This window comes from Carassius auratus, unplaced genomic scaffold, assembly GCF_003368295.1.
Source record: "Carassius auratus strain Wakin unplaced genomic scaffold, ASM336829v1 scaf_tig00214714_1_2670353, whole genome shotgun sequence".
Classification (NCBI taxonomy): domain Eukaryota; kingdom Metazoa; phylum Chordata; class Actinopteri; order Cypriniformes; family Cyprinidae; genus Carassius; species Carassius auratus.
This window is the reverse complement of record NW_020527778.1, coordinates 2286407-2308542: the sequence shown is the minus strand read 5'-3', so window position 1 is coordinate 2308542 and position 22136 is coordinate 2286407. Positions and strand designations below refer to the sequence as shown.

Here is a 22136-nt window from a genome sequence, read left to right as displayed (position 1 = left end):
GATAGCTTTCAGTCCAAAATACAAAAAATAAACAAACAAACATAACACACCATACCATCATAAAATATAAAATAAATGATGCTAATTTAGCAAATACATTTTTTATTTAAAAATGTATTTAAAATCAGCATTACAGCATGAACATTTTAGTGTTCTTTTGGTGGTGATTTTATCTTTTTTTCTTTATTTTTCAATTTTAAGGTGCAATAATAATAATTAAAAATAAATTTTACTATCAATTTATTAATTTTAATGTATCTTATGCTCACCAAGACTTTATTCGAGCAATAAATAGTAATACTGTGAAATATTATTTGCGAAAAATTATTTCTATAGTGCCAATATATATACACATATATATACACACACACACACACACACACACACATATATATATATATATATATATATACACACACACACACACACACACATACACACACACACACACACACACACACACACACATTTATGTAATTTATGATATAGAATTACATAAGTGTGTGTGTGTATAGAGAGAGAGAGAGAGAGAGAGAGTGAGTGAGAGGTTGCCCTTCTCATTTAAAACATAATCCAGCTTAGACACTTTCAACCAATTACCTCGTTCTTCTCAATGTCAATGTGAAGTGAGCTGTCTTGACTGGACCCCATGAGTGGCTCTGTGATGGAGAGTTCGGGGACTGGGGACAGATGGTTACTGCTGCTCTGGTGATGGGTGATCAGAGAGCCCAGGTTCGCTGCTGAGATGTTTCTGGGGAATGAGGAGCTGTGCTCCTTCTCATCGCTCGGGTGACTAAGGGAGGGAGAGAAAGGGAGCCAGCGGGTAAGAGACACTAGGAGAGACTGCGAAGGGTCATGTGTGAATCTACACAGGGACGGGTGGTGGCATGGCCAATGGATTAGAATAGAAAGCAATAGATTATATGAGAATAAAAGACTATAAGTGGGGTAAACCGATTCAGACATCGAAATCACATGCTATTTCTTAGATACTGATTATTGTACAAATATCCGAGCTCTACCTGTGCTTGAGTAGAAGAGCACGGAGGACATTGGCTCTGTCCTCGGCTTTGATCTGATCTGAGATGATCATCTGTTCCACCACCTGATGGGCGATGCCAGGGAGAGTCTTCTGGTCCAAGTCCAACAGCACAGCTCCTAATGAGAGAAATCAAACTTCCATTTAATCTTCATTAATTAATATAATAAAACATGTTATAACCGTTAACTATAACGGTTGGACATGAACATGACAACCATTGGACATGATCTGAGAACATCTGAATACGAGATGTTTCATCTCATGGGGTTGATCCTCTAATAAATAAAATGTTTATATATATATATATATATATATACATACATATATATATATATATATATATATATATATATATATTCATTTATAAATATATATTACTGTTACTGTTCACTGTTTTTTAAATTACATAATATTTTATCCATAATCCACATTATTGCTCACTTTTCAGCTTTTTTATTTAAATAGTAAAACTATTTTTTGGCAGATATATTCCTTGTAGCCTCTCAATGAATACAGTAATATCGTATTTTCCGGACTATAAGTCACACTTTTTTTCATAGTTTGGCTGGTCCTGCGACTTAAAGTCAGGTGTCACTTATTTATTAAAATTAATTTGACATTAACCAAGAGAAAACATCACCATCTCCAGCCGCCAGACGGAGCTTTATGCTGCTCAGTGCTCCTGTAGTCTACACTGCAGACATAGAGCGCCCTCTCACGGCTGGAGATGGTAATGTTTTCTCTTGGTTCTTGGCTCTAAATAAATGCGACTTATAGTCCAGTGCGACTTATATATGTTTTTTTCCTCATCATGACGTATTTTTGGACTGATGCGACTTATACTCAGGTGCGACTTATAGTCCGAAAAATACGGTGTATATATATATATAGTAGTTTAAAGCCGTTTTAGTAGCATAGCACGTCATGCAGCATTACACTGTGGTGCTTTTGCAATTAATTATGCTATCAAACACTGATACCAGAATAAAAGGCTCTTAACTTGACATTAGCTCTTCACTATAAAACAGACTTTTCTGCAGGTTTCTCCAGGTTCTCACCGTGAGAGATGGTTTTTCTCAGCTCCAGCAGACTGCGGAATGACAGCGAAGCAACGTGCGGTTTCCCCCAGCGGTCCGTCTCCTCCTCCACATCCTCTTCAAACTTGATCCAGCGAGCCGTTTCTCTCCACTGCATTTCCTGGTTTTTATCCATGATCAGCTCGTTCAGCTCCACAAACACCTGGTGCCAAACAACATGCAATAAACAGCTATTAAAACGCCTTACAATCAAAAAGCCTTCAACTATCTCAGGTTTTCTTTCTTTGGATGAAAGCAACTTGCTAAGGTTATAAAAGCTACAGACACCAGCTATGCATTTCAACCCAAGTAGCTCGTAACTCAACTCAAGTTAACAATGCTTTGATCTGCCTAAGACACAATGTCTCCAGCCTGTGCGTGTACATCAACACAGCATTTCCTGACCTTCTGATGTTTAGCAAGCCGTCTGGAGAAGTCTAAAAGGACCATCCTGTTAAAGTAGGATTGACTGATGAGATGTCAGGGAGCGGTGTGAACATCCACTGGTGTTGTTTAGAAGTAAAGGGTCCATAAGTACTTATTTAGCCTAAGACCGAGCTGGTGTACCTGTCTAGAGGGCAATCTGACGGCGTTAATAAAACATGGCTGAGTCTGAAGGCTCGCAGTGTCCCGTTACCTGAGCTGATCTTTTCTTTATTTCGAGGTGTGTGAAAGGAAAGAAGTTCATTCATTTTTAATCAGGTCCTGCCCCCTAAAATCCTCCTCTTATTTGTTGTGAAGGGCACGGGCTTCTACGAAATAAAGTGGGAATGCAGTGAATGAGCCTCAATCTGGGAAACGGACTAAAGACACAACCAATCAGGACTTTGTAAAGACACCTGAAACCTGGCTAGTTGTGTATACGATAACAAATTTGTCCCAAAATCCCAGTCAGAGGGAATGGCACTAAAACTTTTTTACAGAACATTTGGTTACACCTTAAACAAGCATTTATGTCCACTTAGTGACCAAAATTACATGAGGATTCCCACATTTGGACAAATTAATATCCACCACTTTTTATTGATCCAGTTGTTTATGATTGAATTTTTAAAGTGCTCTTATTTTATTTGATGCCATTATATATATATATATATATATATATGTATATATATATATATATATATATATATATATATATATATATATATACATACATACATACATACATACATACATACATACATACATACATACATACACACACACACACACACACACACACACACACACACACACACACATTTATAATAAATAAAAAAATCTATGTATATTAATAAATATTAGTGGTGGGCATAGATAAATTTTAGATTAATCTCACTGTAATCTTGGAATTAATCTAGATTAATCTAGATTAAAATGGCTCATTTGAATTCTGCCGAAGGCATTCAGAATGTGTGTGTTACCCAAATAAAATAATGATTAAAAGTAACGTTTATTCTTTTAGAACGGGTTTCTCAAGCAGGGTGGTGCATTAGACCAGGGGCTTGTCTCCTGTTTCCAAAATGCATGTACGTAACGCACACGGACTGCATACGCACTGCAGATGGAGCATGTGTGAAAAAGGCTTGCGTCTTGTCGAGGTTTCCATTGGGAAGCTTCTTAAAAAAATAAAAAATTCCCTGAAGCAAACCCAGCGGCTTCAGCTGCATCCATGTTAGCACATCACGTTATAATATATATTATTATATGTGTGTGTGTATATTTAAATATAAATATATAAATAAAATAATAATAAAAAACTTTAATATATACAGATTTTTTTTTATTATAAGTGTATTTTTATTTTATATATTAATTTTTTCTGGTTTTTCATGGTCCTTGAGAGTTCAGGCAGGGTTTATATACTAGTTTCAGCCAAATTACAGACATTAACTAGTAACCAAGCTAGAAAAACCAGTAACTAGTGTCTGACCTCGTGTGGCGTCCGGTCCAGCTTGCGACTGCTGCGTGTGCTGGGCTCTTTTTGGTCTTTGCTGATGTGCACCACCTGACCCTTCATGCTTTTCCTGACCAGGTGTCGACGTACTCCAGGAACATCTTCAAAACGATGGCCTGGAAGAATAGACCAATAAACGCATCTATATCATTTAAATAACAGGCTACGGTTTGCTGTTTAAGACTTAAAAGAGGTCTCTTATGCGCTTCCATGCAAAGAACAGCTTTGTATGAAATAGCAATCTTTTGTAACACCATTAATATCTTTACTGTCATTTTTTAGCAGTTTAATGTATACTTGCTAAATAAAAGCATTAAAAACTACTAACCCCAAACTGTAGAACGTAAATGTAAGTGAGGACTTAAAATGATTATGTACCACATTAAAAAATCCAAAACATTGCACTGTACTATAAAGTATTTTTTCAGATTTTCATTCAAGATACATTTCTCCCAGGGTGCATGTACAGTCCCTGCAGTATAACCCAAATCAGTCAAATGACCACATTCACTAGGTAAAATCTCATTGTAAGGGTTGAGAGGGAGGTCATCGCCTTTGTTCAGGATCAGGATGAAATTACAGGATGGGCCAGTGGCCAAAGACATTCAGGGTAAAAAGGTCAGGGGATTTGACGAACTAGTGTGAGTGTAGGAACAAACTCTTCATAGTAAGCTGAAATTCACTTTTACATTATCAAAAAAAGGCATTCACACTCTGAGAGTGATTTGCAATGACAGATGAGAGCTGACAGTGACTGGAATCAAGCAGAGTTTAACTTACTGTTGATTAACTGTTTTATCTATGAACTGATGTTCTAACATCCACGGGTCAGAAGAAACGGTAGACCGTAACCGTGTAAGACGGAGAAAGCTAATGGAGTATATTACAGGAACCACTGATATACAGCTGAAGTCTGATAAAGGTTTGTCCCGCTGGGCCACAAAAGACTCTTGCTGTGAAGCATGCACACAAATCTCATGAGAGACGATGAAACTAGTGGAAACTCTGACTTCTAGATGTTGCAATCCCAGGAGATCAGGTCATGCATGGATTTGTGCTTTATTTGCTAATATATTAGTCAAAACAAGAACTACCAAAAACACCAGTGTTTAAAAAGGTTTAAAGAAGTTTCTTATGCATACTAAGGTTGCATTTATTTGATCAAACACGCAGTAAAAACAGTAACATGTTTTTCTTTTTGAATATATGTAAAAATGTAATTTATTCCTATGATGCAAAGCTAAATTCTACTTGGTATGTGCATTAAAAGCTCACTTTTAATGCCGTCCAGGTCAGCCGAGGCCAGGGTCTGTGCCTCAAACTCATCAGTGGGGATCCGCTGGTATTTGGCCTGCTCGGCCCCCGTCATGTTGCCCGTGCGACGTCTCTCCTGAAGGTCGTAGCTGCGACTCGACACACGAGGAAGAGAGCTGGGATCAGTGGCGCTAGGAGTCGGAGAAACAGGGTCCGATGTCCTACAACAGACAAAATGAGACTATGTCAACTACTTTTCATTAAACCACAAATATGAAGGCATTTATAAACTTCATGGAAAGTCAACAAAACGTATAAAAGAGTTACTATCTTTGAAGTGTACGTGTTTTTACAGTAATGCCTAGCTAACAAAGACCCTTATTAACATGGAAATAATGCAAAACCTATTATATGGAGTACATAGAAGTAATCAAAAAATGTCATGCTGTTATTAATATTTTGTCGTAAATAAAGTAAGGGTCATTAGATTGAAAATATAATATCAATATAAGAACAAGAATAAAGTATTTAGTTAAATCAGATTATCATCATACAAAAGTACGATAAACATTATAAGCATTATAAACAAGCAAAACTTCATAGAAAGTTGACAAAAATAATATAAGAGTTACTATTTTTTAAGAGTAAAATAATAAATTTTGTCCACCAAAAAAAAAAAAAAGGATGCATGTCACTAAAATTCTGACACGAAAAGCTTACATCACAGAAAGTCTGTATATTCCCTTCAGATTTTTTTTTTGTTTTTTGATTGATTTTGCATTAATTTAACAAATCCATCTTCATGAGCACTTACCTTTAGTTTATAGAGTTATCTTTCTGAAAGCTTCTTAGACCCAAAACCCCTATTAGTGTTAACTTTACTGAAGAACAGGAGAAAACAACCTGCTGCAATGATCTGACAATGAATCCGATACTTGTAAAGACTCCCCTGCGTTTAAAAATACGAGAAAGCAGAAAGGAAAGGTGGAGAGCGCTTTATAAAAGCAAAGTGCGGTTGGCAGTAGTAACGGGTGAGTGATGTTGACAGTAGAGATGAAGGTCTGGAGAGCGGCTGATACCCCGCTGCTCTCTGTAATAACTGGTACTAGGTAACCAACAGAACTAATGTTACGATTTACAGTAAACCAAGACCAGAGAGGAAGACACAAGCTGAAGTGTGGATGCTTTACAGGTCAGGCTACGAAAGATGCAATGTCTAACACTTCAAATGAGTTAATACTGCAACAGAACTGCAAAATGAAGACTAAGAAAGTATGCAACACTCTGAGAACTTCCCTTGAAAAATCTTTGACAGTTTTCACAGTTTTTTTTTTTTTATTGCAGTATTATGTATATTTCATGACAATTAAGAACATATTACAGCCATATTCTCATTACTGAAATGCCTGTGCGTGATTTACCTCTTTTTTTTTCAGGATGTATGAATAACATTTTATAGATATTTCAAGGAGCAATTTCTAGCCGATTACATATTTTAGTGCTGAGCTTAATTTAACAAAAAAGAATTTTCAAATTTCAATAACTTTTTAATAGTATTATCATTCTAATGAGCTGAAATTTTTTTGGAAGCAATGAGAATGAGATTTTTTTATTTTATTTTTAAGCATTAAATTAATGACAATTTAGGGGAAAGTATCCTTAATTGCCATGAAAATATTTAACTTCTAACTTTGTATATTTATTAAATTATTTTGAACTTGGGCCCTAAAGCACAAAGTATATTATAAGGTTATTATAGTTAACTAAAACTATAATAACAATAATGATATTTATAATAATAAGCATAATAAACTATAAGAACAATAATAAATAAATAATATATAAATATACATGTAAATAAACTTGTTTTATTTCAGGTAGTTGCCATTTCTCAATTTTATTTAGACTGACTTAAAGTACTAAAACATTAAAACTGAAATAAAAATTATTAAAAATGATACAGACAGATTAAAAAAAATAAATAAATTATATATATAAATTATATTTTATATATATATATATATATATATATATATATATATATATATATATATATATATATATATATATATATATATATATATATATATATATATATATATATATATATATATATATATATATATATACACACACACACACACACACACACACACACACATATATATATTAAAAGAAAAATGTCAAACTGAACAAGATTATTAAAACTTGAACCAACACTAATATTAAAACAGAAAATACAAAACTAAGAACTTATATATATATATATATATATATATATAAAGATAACAGTATTTCAATTATACTAAAATAACACTGATTAACAGTAAACAAAACTATAATTTATCTTTTAATTTATTTTTTATGCAAAATCTGGACCTGGACGTGTTCTTGACAGCTTTTGTGAGATTTATTACTATAGTATCGTTTATTACCATCGCATAGTAGTTATCGTATACTAAAATCATCACACATTACACATATGATGAAAATACATTAATATTGGATTTCCATTAACCCTCCAAATATTACTATTTTTTACCTTTACTGTAGTAACAATAACTACTGAATATGAACTTGTGATTATGAACTATGTAGCTGAATGGTGTGCAACATGTCAAAGTTTTGCCTCCAAGCAATCATAAAATGATAATCCATCTGCATATTTTGCATTTTTTGGACTCACTCAGTGGAAGTGCTGTCCTGAGGCTCTGCACACACAGCAGAAGACGGGACGATCAGGATTTCTCTCGCAGGAAGAGGTTCTGAAGTCTCGGGTGTGGATACATGAGGCTCGTCATCGAACAAGAAGAACTGGACGAGAGATAAAATGAGAGAAATAACCCAAATCTTTTACAGCTAGTCATTCAAAAACAGTAAAAAAGCTCTTCGAACTTGAGATTGTATTATTAAAAAGGGCTGTTTATCGATATTTCAACAAATTAAAATATTGAATTGAATGCTGAACTTACCTGAACAGTGTTTTTTGTAGGTGCTGGGGTGGCTTCTTCATCTTCCTCCTCCTCCTCATCTTCACCCTCCTCGATGGCTAAATCACCGCTGGGGCTGAAACACACTCGGTGGTCCTGACTGCTGCACCGTCTCCTCTTCCTCCCACTCTTCTTCCTCCTGCAGTCTCCCGGTAGTTTGGACAGAGGGTGGTGGATGTGATGGGACGAGTGCCGGTGATCTGGAGAACAGAGGTTCAGTTCTGCATTTTCGGCTTTCAACATTTATCAGGAGTTGTAAAATTATGTTTTGAAATTGTGTAATCAAGGTATAAAATTGAAACATCTAGTGACATGTGCTCCTATAAGATGATGTTTTTATTTGTACAGTTGTTAATACTATTATATATTGCTTTTGTATTATTGCTGGATCCTAATATATTTAACTAAGACCATAATAAAACATTTTCATTACTTGGAATAAAATAAAAGGTTTAACTAAATAAAAAAAATAAAATAAAAAAATTCAGCTAGTTGCAGAGGCAAAACTTCTAATTTTTGTTTAGTTTAACTTGTATTACTATTATAACTAAACCTAAATAAACTAAAACTAAGAAATACAAATCAATAAAAACTATATAGACATAAAAAAACACACAAAAACAGCTAAATTATTCAAACTAAAACAAAATGAAAGTGAAAAAATTTACAAAAACTATAATAAAGTATATTAATGATACTATAACACTAGCTCTACTTAAAATGTATATATGTGACCCTGGACCACAAAACAAGTCGAAATTTTAGAAATTGAGATTTATACATCATCTAAAAGCTGAAAAAATAAGCTTTCCATTGATGTATGGTTTATTAGGATCGGCCAATATTTGGCCAGGATACTAAACTTAAACTTTAAACTATTTGGAATCTGGAATCTGAGGGTGCAAAAAAAATTAAATATTGAGAAAATCACCTTTAAAGTTGTCCAAATGAATTCTTAGCAATGCATATCACTAAACAAAAATTAGGTTTTGATATAATAACGGTAGGAAATATTATAAATATCTTCATGGAACATGATCTTTACTTAATATCCTTATGATTTTTGGCATAAAAGAAAAATAGATAATTTTGACCCATACAATGTTTTTTTTGACTTTTGCTACAAATATACCCCAGCGATTAAAGACTCCAGGATCACATAAAAATTATGTGTGAATATGTGTGTGTGTGCATCTTTTTCATTTTTTTTATGCAAAAGAAAAATAAGAAAAATTAAAGTATAAAATAAAATAAAAATAAATAAAATGTGAGAAAATAATAAATAATATGTAATAGATAAGATTAAATATTTAAAATAAAATATTAATTACAGGGGATGCAAACTTACATTCAAAGTCTTCCTCACTGTAGGAGCGGTGCTGCTTGCTGTGAACTCTGGGAGTGGGGCTCAGGATCTGCTGGAAGCGTTGAACACCTAATGCTTTATTCAGGTCACCTTCCTCCTCTTCCTCCCTCTGTGGCACTCGGACAGACTCGGGCTGGAGGGGGAGCACATAAGATGAGGACACATCCAAACAATTGAAAAAAACACAAATAAATAAAAATTCTGATGGTCAACTGTTTCTGATAAAACAGTGACAGTCAAGTGAGTGACAAATCAAGCCATGGTTAAAAGCATCCTTAAACGATCACTAGATGGAGTCATGGTCAAAAGCATTAGCTACAGTCGTCTCATTTGTGACCCTGGACCACAAAACCAGAAATAAGGGTCAATTCTTCAAAATTGGGATTTATAGGTCATCTGAAAGCTGAATAAATAATATTTCCATTGATGCATGTTTTGTTAGAATCTGACAATATTTGGCCGAGATACAACTATTGGAAATTCTGGAATATTGAGTGTGCAAAAAAAAAAAAAAATCACCTTTAAAGTTAAATTAAGTTCTTAGCAATGCACATAACTTATCAAAACATAAGTTTTAATATATTTACAGTAGGATGAGTAGAAAATATCTTCATGGAACATGATCTTTACTTGATCATTTTTGGCATAAAAGAAAAATCGATCATTTTGACCCATACTATGTTTTTTTGGCTGTTGCTACAAATATACCCCAGCGACTTAAGACTGCTTTTGTGTTTCAGGGTCACATTTCAGATCAGTAACTTTGACATTTCAAAATAAGAAACTATACTGATTGTAATGATCCCTGCCAGAGTTCCCCATATAGTTTTTACAGTAGTTAATCTATTTCTTAATGAAATGGAAATCATGATATTATGTCAAACAAATGCAAACACTAGAGGTTTTACAGCTCAGTGCTGCGCTTACTGCAACGACACGAGCAAATAATCTCAAGTCAAAAACAAATTCATTAGCTACACCACAATGAAGCGCTCACATTTGCTCAATAAATACGCAAACAAACAAACGAATAAAACATGATCTGTAATTCATTCCATGCAGCCGTTCCATAAAACTACTTGAAAATCTACTTGTTTCTCACAAGCAATATAACCATAACACAAAAAGAAATGACCCTAAATATCAGACACAACAAACCTTTTCTATTTAAATTCCTTCATCTAAACCTGTATTCACAAGAAGATCAGTCATTACTGTACCATCTCACACACTTCACTAATTTCTGCCAGATAATCATTTATAATGGTGTATACATCATGTATACCATGGTGCATATTAAGTACCACAGCAGTTTTTGTATGACATGCATGATTTGGTGACTAGAGACAGTTGTTCTGAATCTGGACTAAATTATTTGCCACTATTTTGAACACTTTTAAATACATGGTGCTTATATTTTTCAATGATAATTGATAATTGCACTAAGCCATATTGCATTTTTGGTTTTATCTCTATTAATCGTGCACCCTTACGAAAGGAAAATATATTTACCAATATATTTCTTAAAATATATTGTGATATATTGTAATATATTATTTTCCCTTTTTATTTCTAATATTTTATATATTTGAATACATTTAATAATATATTGATGACACATATATTATATAATATATTGCAAAATATACAAAATGATTGCCGCTTTCAATATATTGCAATATATTGGAAAACATAAATATATATAAGAATATATGCCTAATATATTACATGATATTTTCCAATATACTGCAATATATTTTTGTTTCATAAGGGCAGCCCAAGTCTGATAACAGCAATTACCCAAGTCATTCAAATTATACAATACCCTTGAGTCTTTTTGTCCATCTTAGATCTGTTCCAACCAACTAACAAGAACATAAGAGTCTGCACAGGATATTGGGGTCTAAACCACCAGTGTTAAACACCGGTCTCAAACTCATTGTGTTTCTGCTGTCATTGAAGGGCTGATAGTCTTTCTCCACAGAGCGATTAAAAACAGACACTATTTGGAAGAAAGGCGCACGGTTTCAATTGTTCAGAACAGTATACTGTAATCTCCTCAGCCACACTTCAACATTTTCAACAGTCAAATATTGACACTCTCCAGAAAACATTCATCATGTTACGTTACCTTGACTTCAAATCTGCTTTAATTTGATCGGAGACTTTACTGGCACGTTTAATACTTTCATTGGCATGTGGGAATAACAGATTGACCAGTCTCAAGACTTTGTTTAATCTAAATTTAACTGATTTTGCTCAGGTTATTAACTTTTTCCAAATGCATAAAAGGTGATTTACACTTCTAAAAATTACAGGACAAAGATAATACTTGAAGGTCCTATAAATAATTTTTGGCTCAACGTATGAAGCAGGTTAGCTCAAAAAAATAAATAAAAATTTGTTACTTGAAATAATATAAACATTAACTGTTTTTTTTTAATTCATCGGGTTTTCAAGGCAAAATTTCTCAATTTAATTTAACTTAATGTACTAAACTAACTAAAAAAGTAATACACACAGTATAAACAATAGATTTTTTTTCCTGATTTATTTATTTACTTATTCTTTATATCTTTCTGATTTTTGATCAGCAGGCATGGGGGAAGGCAAATTGTATTAAAAGCTTCAAATAAAATAGATTACAAAGGAATAGATTCAGAATAATATTATATCAATAATAAAAAAATAACACTTATGAAGGGAGCAAATTCAAGAAATGAATGCAACATCCTGCTGACTAAACAATCTTGTTACAAACTCACATGAAATACTTTGGTCTACAATGAAATTACACTGAGGTCTGGCTCTGTGCCTAATAATAGGCATATACATTGACCCACAATGCTCAGGGCAACAAGACAGCAAGCTGAACCCAAAGTAAACCGTTTGACGTCCCACAAGACCACTCCAGAGCAGCCAAACTCTTTGAGGAGAAGCAGTGGCTTGTATCAGCAGCAGCTTCTGTGCTGCATTAGTGTCAGTTCACATGAAGAGCCACTGGCCAAAGCAAAGACTTTTGGTCTGAGCGCACGGCCAGCGAGCGATTAGCCACACAGATCAGTGACTGTGAGGTGTCTGAAATCCCACTGACTCAGCAAGAGAGGGAAGCGTTCTGGAGAGCTGGGGGCAGAGATAGCTTTACTGAGCTCATGCAACTCTTGCTTCTACAAGCATCTATCAAATAATATTAAGAGTGCAAGAGTATTGCTATGAAGACCTATATGCTTCAAAAGAAGGAATATAGGCAGTCGTCTCAGACAGTTGACAACTATAGATTAATAAATGCTAGAAAGGAAAATGAAATCACAAATTCTGCATCTTTATGCAAGAGACCAATCAAAATCAGAATGCAAATATTGAATGGTGAAGAAAGTCAGAAGGAGATATTCATTCCATCTCAAATCAACCAAATTATGGAAGATTCCCCGGCTCAAATTTTTCATTTTGTTAATATGTTTTCAGTAAAAAGATTAACATAAATAGTGACGAAAGCCAAAATATTAAATGGCATAGATGTTTATTTATGGAGTAATCCACTATTTTATTGAGAGGGAGGGTGGGGGCATGGGTTCAAAACAATAGTTTTCACCCGAGATTCTAAACTAGATCAAAGGAGGGGGTAAAAATGACTCGAGAAAGATGGCAGCATCATTATATTATTTTTAGGACTTCAAAAGAAATATTTATTAAGAACGAGAATCTAAAAAAAAAATTTAATATCTTGACTATTTTTTAGAGTTACAAGTATGCAAACTTTAGATAGTCAAAAACCATTTCATTTTATTTACTTAATTGTATTAATTTAATCATTTATCATTTATCTGGTTGTTTTCAGACTTTGCAGTTACTTTGATTTTGGCCTAAACTATTTTGTTTTTGCAAGTAAAATATTAATATTTACATATTTATATTTCCAACAATTTCACTCAATATTTAATCTTTGCTTCATATAATAATATAATGCATATAATAATATACATATTATTTAATATGCTAATTATAACGGTTTTTTTTTTCATTTTTAATACAAATATTTACAATTATTATAAAATGCTCTGATTTTTACAAATATTCCAGATATGTTATTTATAATTGAAACAGTTGTAACACTGACTTCTAAGTTGCAAAACTGTACAACATAAGCTAAACACTTAAGATAGCAATATTATCCTAGCATGATATTGATCACATTTGTTAGCCTAGATAACTCGTAGAAACACCCCCTTTCAATATTTACTCAGCGATGAGGCAAGATCCACCAGACCTTGGCCTTCCAAAATTACCTTCCTTTTAAAATGTTTGCCAAGCATTGATTTGTAAGATCTGATCATGAAATATCACAAAAATACAGTAACAATGGCTGATATCAGAGAGCTATCAGATGCAACATACCTCATTGTGAACCATAAGGATGGTCAAGGTAACAGATTCAATACTACAGCTAATTTAAACCTATACAGACAGTTTTTTAACCGAGTAAATGACTGACGTTTACCTTGTACAGGAACTCCATTGGTCATCTATCACGTCTAAACACGAGAGCTAAAAGAATCTAGTTTCCCAAACAAATCTAAAAGATGAGCAAACAGAAACCGTCGTCACATGACGGCAGCAGGAAGAGGGCATAGCCCCATTTCACAATCGAACTCCAATCGCTGAGTGTCTGGTCTTCCCCCAAACACACCCATCATCCACACACCCAAAACCTGCAGTCATGTCGTTGGGTTGATCATTAACCTTACGGATCAACAGTTGCCTGCCATGAAGAGGCCAGTCAATGTCAGTTAACCAGTTGAGCTCTGTACTTAAAATTTGTATTTTTGTCATTAAAAATGGTTCTAGGAAGAATCAAACATACACAGACAACTATTCAAACTACAGGCCCAAAATAGTGAAGAAGAACTCGACTGAAGAGATTACATTAGTGTCAAAAGAAAGCTGGCTCTTTAAAGGCAAAACCCTGGGAATGCTGACTCGGCTGAGTGTGGGTTTGAAAAGCATGCAATTCAAGACACAGAAAGTTGCCGCATATCAATGCAAACACTTCAGCAGAAAGAAAAAAAAACCGTCAATTTTGTGGGTGAGAAGGTCTCTGAGTTTCCCTCGAGTTGCCCGAGTGAGTTTTATAGTACCTGTCAGTGATACTGGACCGTTAAAGACCACACGAATAATTACAATGCAGAGGTTTGTTTGGGACGTCTGCCTGGATCTTAAATGCTATACCCTTTCAAAGAATAAAGTACATGAAATATGGTTCACATGTAAAGGACAAGCACAGAAGACACTACTGATGGAAATCTAGGATCAATTATTTATATTTAAACATGCATTTACATGAATTACAACATGAATTACAAAAGACTACTATAGTTTGACCAAGTTTTTTGGACTTGGTTCTATGGTAATATCAATAAATAAGTCAATATTTATTAGCATCTGCTTATGTGCAGATGAGTTAGCTCTACCTTCCCGCAGTCTTATAAAATCATCAATATAAATGTACATTTTCCTTATTTTTAGTGAATTTCTAGCAATTACTGTGCAATTAAATTCATTTACAGTGTAAAAATGTATATTTTGATGTATATGCGACTGCATACATACCAACTGCATATATACTTATAGTCAATTACTATTGGAGAAACATGTAAATCCCACAGAAATCTTTCAACATGTTGCAAGAAAATACATAAATAAAACTGATTTATAAATTGCATTATACACTACAATCACAAAAAAAAGAAAAAAGAATACTTATGCTTACATAGACTGCATTTATTACAATTTAAAATAGCTATTTGCTATTTTAATATATTGCAATATATAGTATAATACTGTATAATACTGTATAACACTGTTTAAACAAAAATATTAAGCAGAAACAAATGTTTTTATTGCAGCTGAAAGTAAGAAATTAGAAATTAGTAATAAATCAGCATATTACAATGATTTCTAAAGGATCATATGGCAATAAAGACTAGAAGAGTGAATCTGAGAATGCAGCTTTGCATCAGCATCAGAAATGAATTACATTTTAGAATATTTTGTAATAGAAAATAGTTGTTTTAAATTATAATAATATTAGATAATAATATATTTTTTCTTTGTTTGGCTTTTCTACTGCATTTTTGGTCAAATAAATGCAGCCTTGCAGAGCATAATTGACCTCTTTCAAAAATATTTAAAACAAATCCTTATTTAATCTTTTTGAACGGGTAAGTTTATAGAAATTATAATGCTTCTAGTACAGTAGGTATTATAGTATAACCATCAGATCATAAAGGCTAGAAACAAATAAAACCCCACAGTTCATCCTGAATAGCTTTGAACATTTGCACAACTCTTTAAATCAATAAAGCAGTTGACTTACTTTGTGAACAACTGAAGCCACATCATTGGTGTGTTCATCTGAAGTCACAGGGTCACTCATGGCTGACGTCAGGACACTGTGGTGAAGCAGCACAGGAGACGCTCAACAATGCTCGGATCTGCACAGGCTTTAGCCTTTCTCTTTCTCACTGAGACTCAAGCAGGAGTTTATAGGCAGCATAACCTGCAAGCAGTTTGAAATATCTGTTAATTAATTTGTTCACTGCTAATCATAACCTTTACGTTACACCGGTCAAATCGTAAAAAAGTTTGCAATGTGGTTAAACAATTTTCTGCTGCACTGATGGAGTAAATGGACTTAAACTACAACATAACAGCCCCCTCGTATCCAAAGACTGATAACAACCAGATAAAAAAAAGTTGCTACCGTAAGGACACAAAGATAAGAGACTCATGCCGGAAATAACCATAAAATACTGGATGTGATTTAACAGTAGATTTGCTCAACTTTCATTAATTTGACTGAACACCATAGAAGAATTACAACAGTTCAGATTGAATACAAGACAAAACAATAACACTTTACAGTAAGGTTCCATATATTAACATGAGCTACCATTATTTTTCATGAATTTACAATAATCAATACAATATTAACAGTTCTTCAATATTAACTAATACATTTTCAAAATCAAATGTATCTATTAACATTAGTTAAGGTACACTAATAATTAACTAATATACAATTGTATTTTATTATGTAACATTAACAAATATTTATAAATGCATTAAATATAAAAACAACTTTTTTTAAATTGCTTATAACTAGTACTTTCTGGAAGTAAAATTTGCGTTGGAGAAGTAGTCAAAAACTACAATTGTTCAACTGTTGCGTTGAGGTTTGACCTCTAACCAGAACATTCAAGGACATCTAGTCTTTCTTTTGTTGATTCATCTAAGAGTTTCCCATAACTATAATGCTGAAAGCAACAATTGTGTTTTCATCTAAGCTCTTTGGTAATAGGAGGTTTTGTGGCAAAACTTCTTGATATATGGAGCGCTTTAACCTTTAGCTATCTTGATCCAGTTCCTGTTAATGCTCAAAAGTTAAGGTCTTGCATCAAACATGTAAAATTTCTACCATGGCTTAACTAAACATCTTCACACATGGTTTAAAAAAAAAAATAAAATAAAAAATAAAAACACTTTTATTGTGCGAAACAGCTGTAACAATTTATTGAAGTAAATCAAATCAATAATATGCCAGATATGAGCATTATCGTCATAAAAGGTTTTGAATAAGAAAGTAATCCAAGTATGTAATACTGTAGTGATAAAGTAATCTGGTAATGCAAGCTCAAAATAACTTGACCTTGTTATTATTTGTTAATGCAGTTGACTCTTATGACTGGAGTCACATGTTTGTTCATTTGCAGGACCTGCTCAGTTACTCAACTCAGACAGCATCATTGCAATACCAAGTTCAAACGCACTTTATTATAAAATTAAATACAACAGAAATCCTCCTTGCAATATTTTATAGTCACCTTGCAACAGAGTTCTAAGAAACTTGGTCCCAGTATCTTTAAGAGTTTTCTTAATATAGAGTGTACGATATTGTAAAGTTGCAATGTCTTGTTAGTTGCTATTTTTAGATACAGGCTGTTCCTCTGTGAAGTTACATCAACTTTGTTGGAAGGTCAACGATTCCAGAAAAGTTTTTTCAGACCAGTTCTTCAACCGCATGACTCAATTGCTCTATGAGTGGCATGTTAGTCAATAGTTAGGAATACAATAGGAATACAAAACTGGGCCGTTGTGCAGTAAATGTTGAAATATCTCAAAGTTTGGGTTTCAGACCAATTTCATTGCAACTTTACAAAAAGTAAGGATGCTAAGCCAACAATGTAAATTGGTTGATAACAGTAACAAAAATGATTTCACAAATCATGAAAGCTCAAGTCTTCAGATACCAAAAATCCTAAACACAACAAAATCCTCTTTCAACAACCAATTGAATTCATCAAATAAAGACTGTTTTCAAACTGGTTTCCTCAACAAAGTACTTTAACATTGAGAAAATTAATAAGTTTTTCTGTTTAAAAAAGGAAGTGCTTTGAAAACAGGAAGTATCTACAATTGCACAATGAAAGATAGGACCATCCATTCTATGATCTTTAACTTGCTGTTGTGATGTTGATCAAATGTAGCCACCAACAATCAAGTAATTTCAACCATATAAATATCTATTTTTATAGTGTGCAAACTTCACCTTTGCATTGAAAAACACAGTTTTACAAAGAACATACTGTAACTGCATAGTTTATTATTCAGGAGTAAAGCAATAATGTTGTTTGTTGCTTAATTTCCCTCTAGATTTCCTCCAGAGGTCAACTTGGTAATTGCTTCAACAATTGAGATACAGACACCCACACATGGCTTATTCAATTTAACAATGATATTTTACTTCTAGCCACTGTGTTTCTGTCTATCACACTTAACCACATATTTGCCAATTCACTGGACCATTTTGTACACCTTGAATGTGAACACAAAAGACTTTATCTTTTGAAATTCAAAGCATTAGCTCTTGGTGGATATGGTCCAACTTGGCAAGAATAAAGAAAGTGGAATAAAATACAGCTAATTTATTGTCAGACAGGTATGCAGTTCAAGCCACTGTAAATGCAATTTGTAATTTTTTTTATCTAAGTTAAAGTTATCCGGTTCTAAACAGAGACCACAGCATCAACAGTTCTCAGTTGGGAAAATCGTTATTGTTTTGTGAAAGGCAAACATGCTTATTGGATCACATTCAAGCATGTCTTAAAAATATAATTTCAGTCAAAGAAAAGGCAGCCAATAAAGATGCCATTCTGCAAATAGACATTAAAATCCAAATGCGGAAACGTAAAAATATAAAACGCTTAATTACAGTATAGTTCAGCAAATCTAGAATTCTTACTTTACTAGTGACCACTGGCACATTCAAATGAAAGACATGTTTGTAAGTTAAACTTAGGCCCCATTTACACTAGTGCATTTTACTTTTAAAATGCATAACTTGCTACAGCTATGCCTATCAATTACACTACTCCGGCGTTTTCGACCCTTGAAAACCGAGACTTTTGAAAATGCTGAAGACCCTGTTTTAGTTTTAAAACTCCGGAGTTGCATTTCAGTGTAAACGTACCAAAACCGAGACCTTTGAAAAATACGGCGTGGCTACCCACATTCACGTTTTGTATCCTTGATGAGCGTGTAAACTGATGCACATTGTTCCCCATTCGATTGCTCCGAGCATGTAAACGCGTCTGCGATTTAAATAATAAGAAATCTAGCTATTCATATCTATGGCTGTAACTGCATGAATGGTTACGTGACAATGCGTTATACTCTATGGTGTGGCTTAGTGGTAAAAAATCTGGGCTGGAAACTGAAAGGTTGCAGGTTCAAAGTATTGACAGATGAGCTATCAACTTTGTGTTCATGATCAAGACTTAATCTCAGGTTACTGCAAAGGAATGTTATTTTAAATTAAGTAATTACATTTAAAAAAATTGATCATCAAGTCAAAGAACTCTAATTTCCGTGTTTGTAAGAAGTAATATGAATAAAAATACAAATAAATAAAAACTTGCGTACATAAAAAAGCACTCATAATGGAAGTCTATGGGACTGTTTAATGCATTTTAATGTCGTTTTTCCAATGAATAAATTAACTCAAATGGTCACGACAAGAGTTCATATCAATAGCCAATCAGATGTTTGTAATTGTACCAATTTTCACTTATGAATCTTTTTAATTCATAAATTTACAAGATATGTTCAAAAAATAAAAGAAGTTTAAATAATATACTTTGTTGCGTAAAAAAAACTGCACAACGAAATGGAAGTTAAACAGTTTTTTGACATGATACAGCAGATTGAGGCATGACGCTTGAGTTTTTTGGCCAAAGAGGTTCATCTGAGTGTATGACTAACAAGTCAACTTCACTAACTATTCAACTGTTGGATGACAGGTCAATTAATGGACCACAGTGAACCATCCCCATTATTTACAATTATTGGTTTAGCAAAAGCTTCTGCCGAAGTAACTTAACCATACAAAGTGCAACTGTACCAAATATCAGTTAAGCACTAGCATCTACAAAAAAACACTATTATTTTTAATAATAAAAACATAATAATAATAATTATAAAAGTTATTTTTGACTTTATATTTTTAATTAAAACATTGTTTAAATACAGCAGAGTGCTGGATATTACGAGACGCTCACTGCTGTGAGATTAGTGATATTTAATGACTTTATCAAACTCACAAGACATGCCACGCAGCCTCTGAACTTTACATACAAACACACAAATCACATCTCTTGATGATTTGATTAATACAATCATTAACACTCATTAAATTTCGAATGTTAAAAGTATAAAATACAGAAAAGAAAAACAAAAGTACACACTACGTGATGACTGAGCTTTATCAGTAAACCAGTGGACTTTCACTGTTGACTTAACAATGTCTAGTGATCCGTCATGATATGCTGACTATTTGAATATCACTTCTAGATGCCAAGTCATAAATTAATAGTACAATGTTATGTTGATATAAACATCTCTTAGAAAAAAGTTAGTTGCTTTCAACATTATGCATGTTTGTCAAATTTCATAAAACTCACAAAAAAGGTGATTTTAAAATTAAACTGGTAATTACCAAACAACAGCTTTATAACGGTTAGACACTCTTAGAAAACTTTATGCACAAATGTTTATCCAAAACAAAGTTTTGTTAGATCAACTGAATTGGTAAATGATAAAGACCACCAATTGTTAAAATAGCAACTAGAGTTAAAATAGTAAATCAAATGTCATCTGACTGGCGTGTTAAAATGCATGTTTAAAAAAAATAAGTGAACAGTTAAACAAACACAATGCAAAAGCCATTGAAATGTACAATGTACTAACTTACCTCAATGTGCTCACTGCAGAGAAGCTGCCGCTGACATCTTAACTGTAAAGCAAAGCCAACAGCCACTGTGTACAGAACGCCAGAGAGAGAGAGAGAGAGAGAGAGAGAGAGAGTCAGAGCTGGGTGATAGCATATAAAGCACTGTATATCTGCAATGTTTCCCTCACACACTCACACTCCAGCACTGACAGGTGAATCGCTTCTGTTGCTGGATTAGGTTTCCTCACCTAGACCTCTAACGACCAGACATGTGACCGCTGCCAGAGACAAGGACTTTGTCGCTGCTCAAAAATGAGTCAGCTATCACACACACACACACACACACTCACATATCCTCACACATCTCACACCCATCCGTGCATCATCTTCTGATGGTTTAACAGCACTGAAAGCATAACACAACAAAAAACACTCTTAAAGCCCAATTCCAGGACAGGAGCTTCATTCATTTACCAGTGACTTAACAAGCTTTAACAGGCTCTTTGATATTCTTGTGTAACATCGGCTAAAGATGTTAAATTGTTAGTTTACTACCTTAACCAGAGTGAGGATTTTTTTTCTAATAATCAATATGTAGAACATATTTTTATTTTATTTCTGCTTTTTGACAATATTGAATAATTGTTACAAATGAGTAAATAATTTTATTAATCTTATCTTTTATTTACATGACCATAATACATGATGATTATTATGATGATAATGATAATTAGTAATAATAATAATAATAATAATAATATGATAAAATAATTACAGTATAATAATTTGTATTATTATTATTATTACTAGCATAATTAAATTGATAATAACTAATTATATGTAATAATCAATATATGAACAGTTGTTTTTTAAATTAATAATAATTACATTGAAAATACAATTGTTGTTTTTGTTGCAAACTCGCTTTTTTTTAGATGCCTGACAACCAATAAGAACTTACTTTTTGAAAATGACTAGATCGTTATATTTTTCATTTTCACATTATTATTATTATTCATGATGCTGATGATTAGTAACAATAATGTGCTAAAATAATTACCATTATTATTATTCAAACTTGTTTTCTGATTTTAATAATGCAAAACAAATAATCCTTCACCCGATCACACTATGCCTACAACAACTGGAACGCCATTCTCTCGTAAACCCACTTACAGTAATCAA

The 22136-nt window shown here is 33.2% G+C and overlaps 1 protein-coding gene across 5 annotated transcripts in view; it reads right to left on the bottom strand.

Moving 5' to 3' along the window:
• Window positions 1-22136, bottom strand: part of LOC113092647 (anion exchange protein 2-like) — a 36302-nt gene that overhangs the window by 7520 nt on the left and 6646 nt on the right. For 2 of the 5 annotated variants that reach the window (XM_026258315.1, XM_026258316.1), the window contains exons 2-12: window positions 21148-21357; window positions 20973-21037; window positions 16041-16223; window positions 9650-9800; window positions 8284-8501; window positions 7998-8125; window positions 5333-5532; window positions 4034-4173; window positions 2101-2281; window positions 1023-1158; window positions 601-793 (exon numbers count right to left, since the gene is read on the bottom strand). In XM_026258315.1, the coding sequence (XP_026114100.1) occupies window positions 601-793; window positions 1023-1158; window positions 2101-2281; window positions 4034-4173; window positions 5333-5532; window positions 7998-8125; window positions 8284-8501; window positions 9650-9800; window positions 16041-16100 (1407 nt within the window). In that variant the 5' untranslated portion in view covers window positions 16101-16223; window positions 20973-21037; window positions 21148-21357. Of the gene's footprint in view, window positions 1-600; window positions 794-1022; window positions 1159-2100; window positions 2282-4033; window positions 4174-5332; window positions 5533-7997; window positions 8126-8283; window positions 8502-9649; window positions 9801-14165; window positions 14268-16040; window positions 16224-20972; window positions 21038-21147; window positions 21358-22136 lie in introns of those variants that run through there. The other 3 variants (XM_026258318.1, XM_026258319.1, XM_026258320.1) reach the window with 2 other exon arrangements.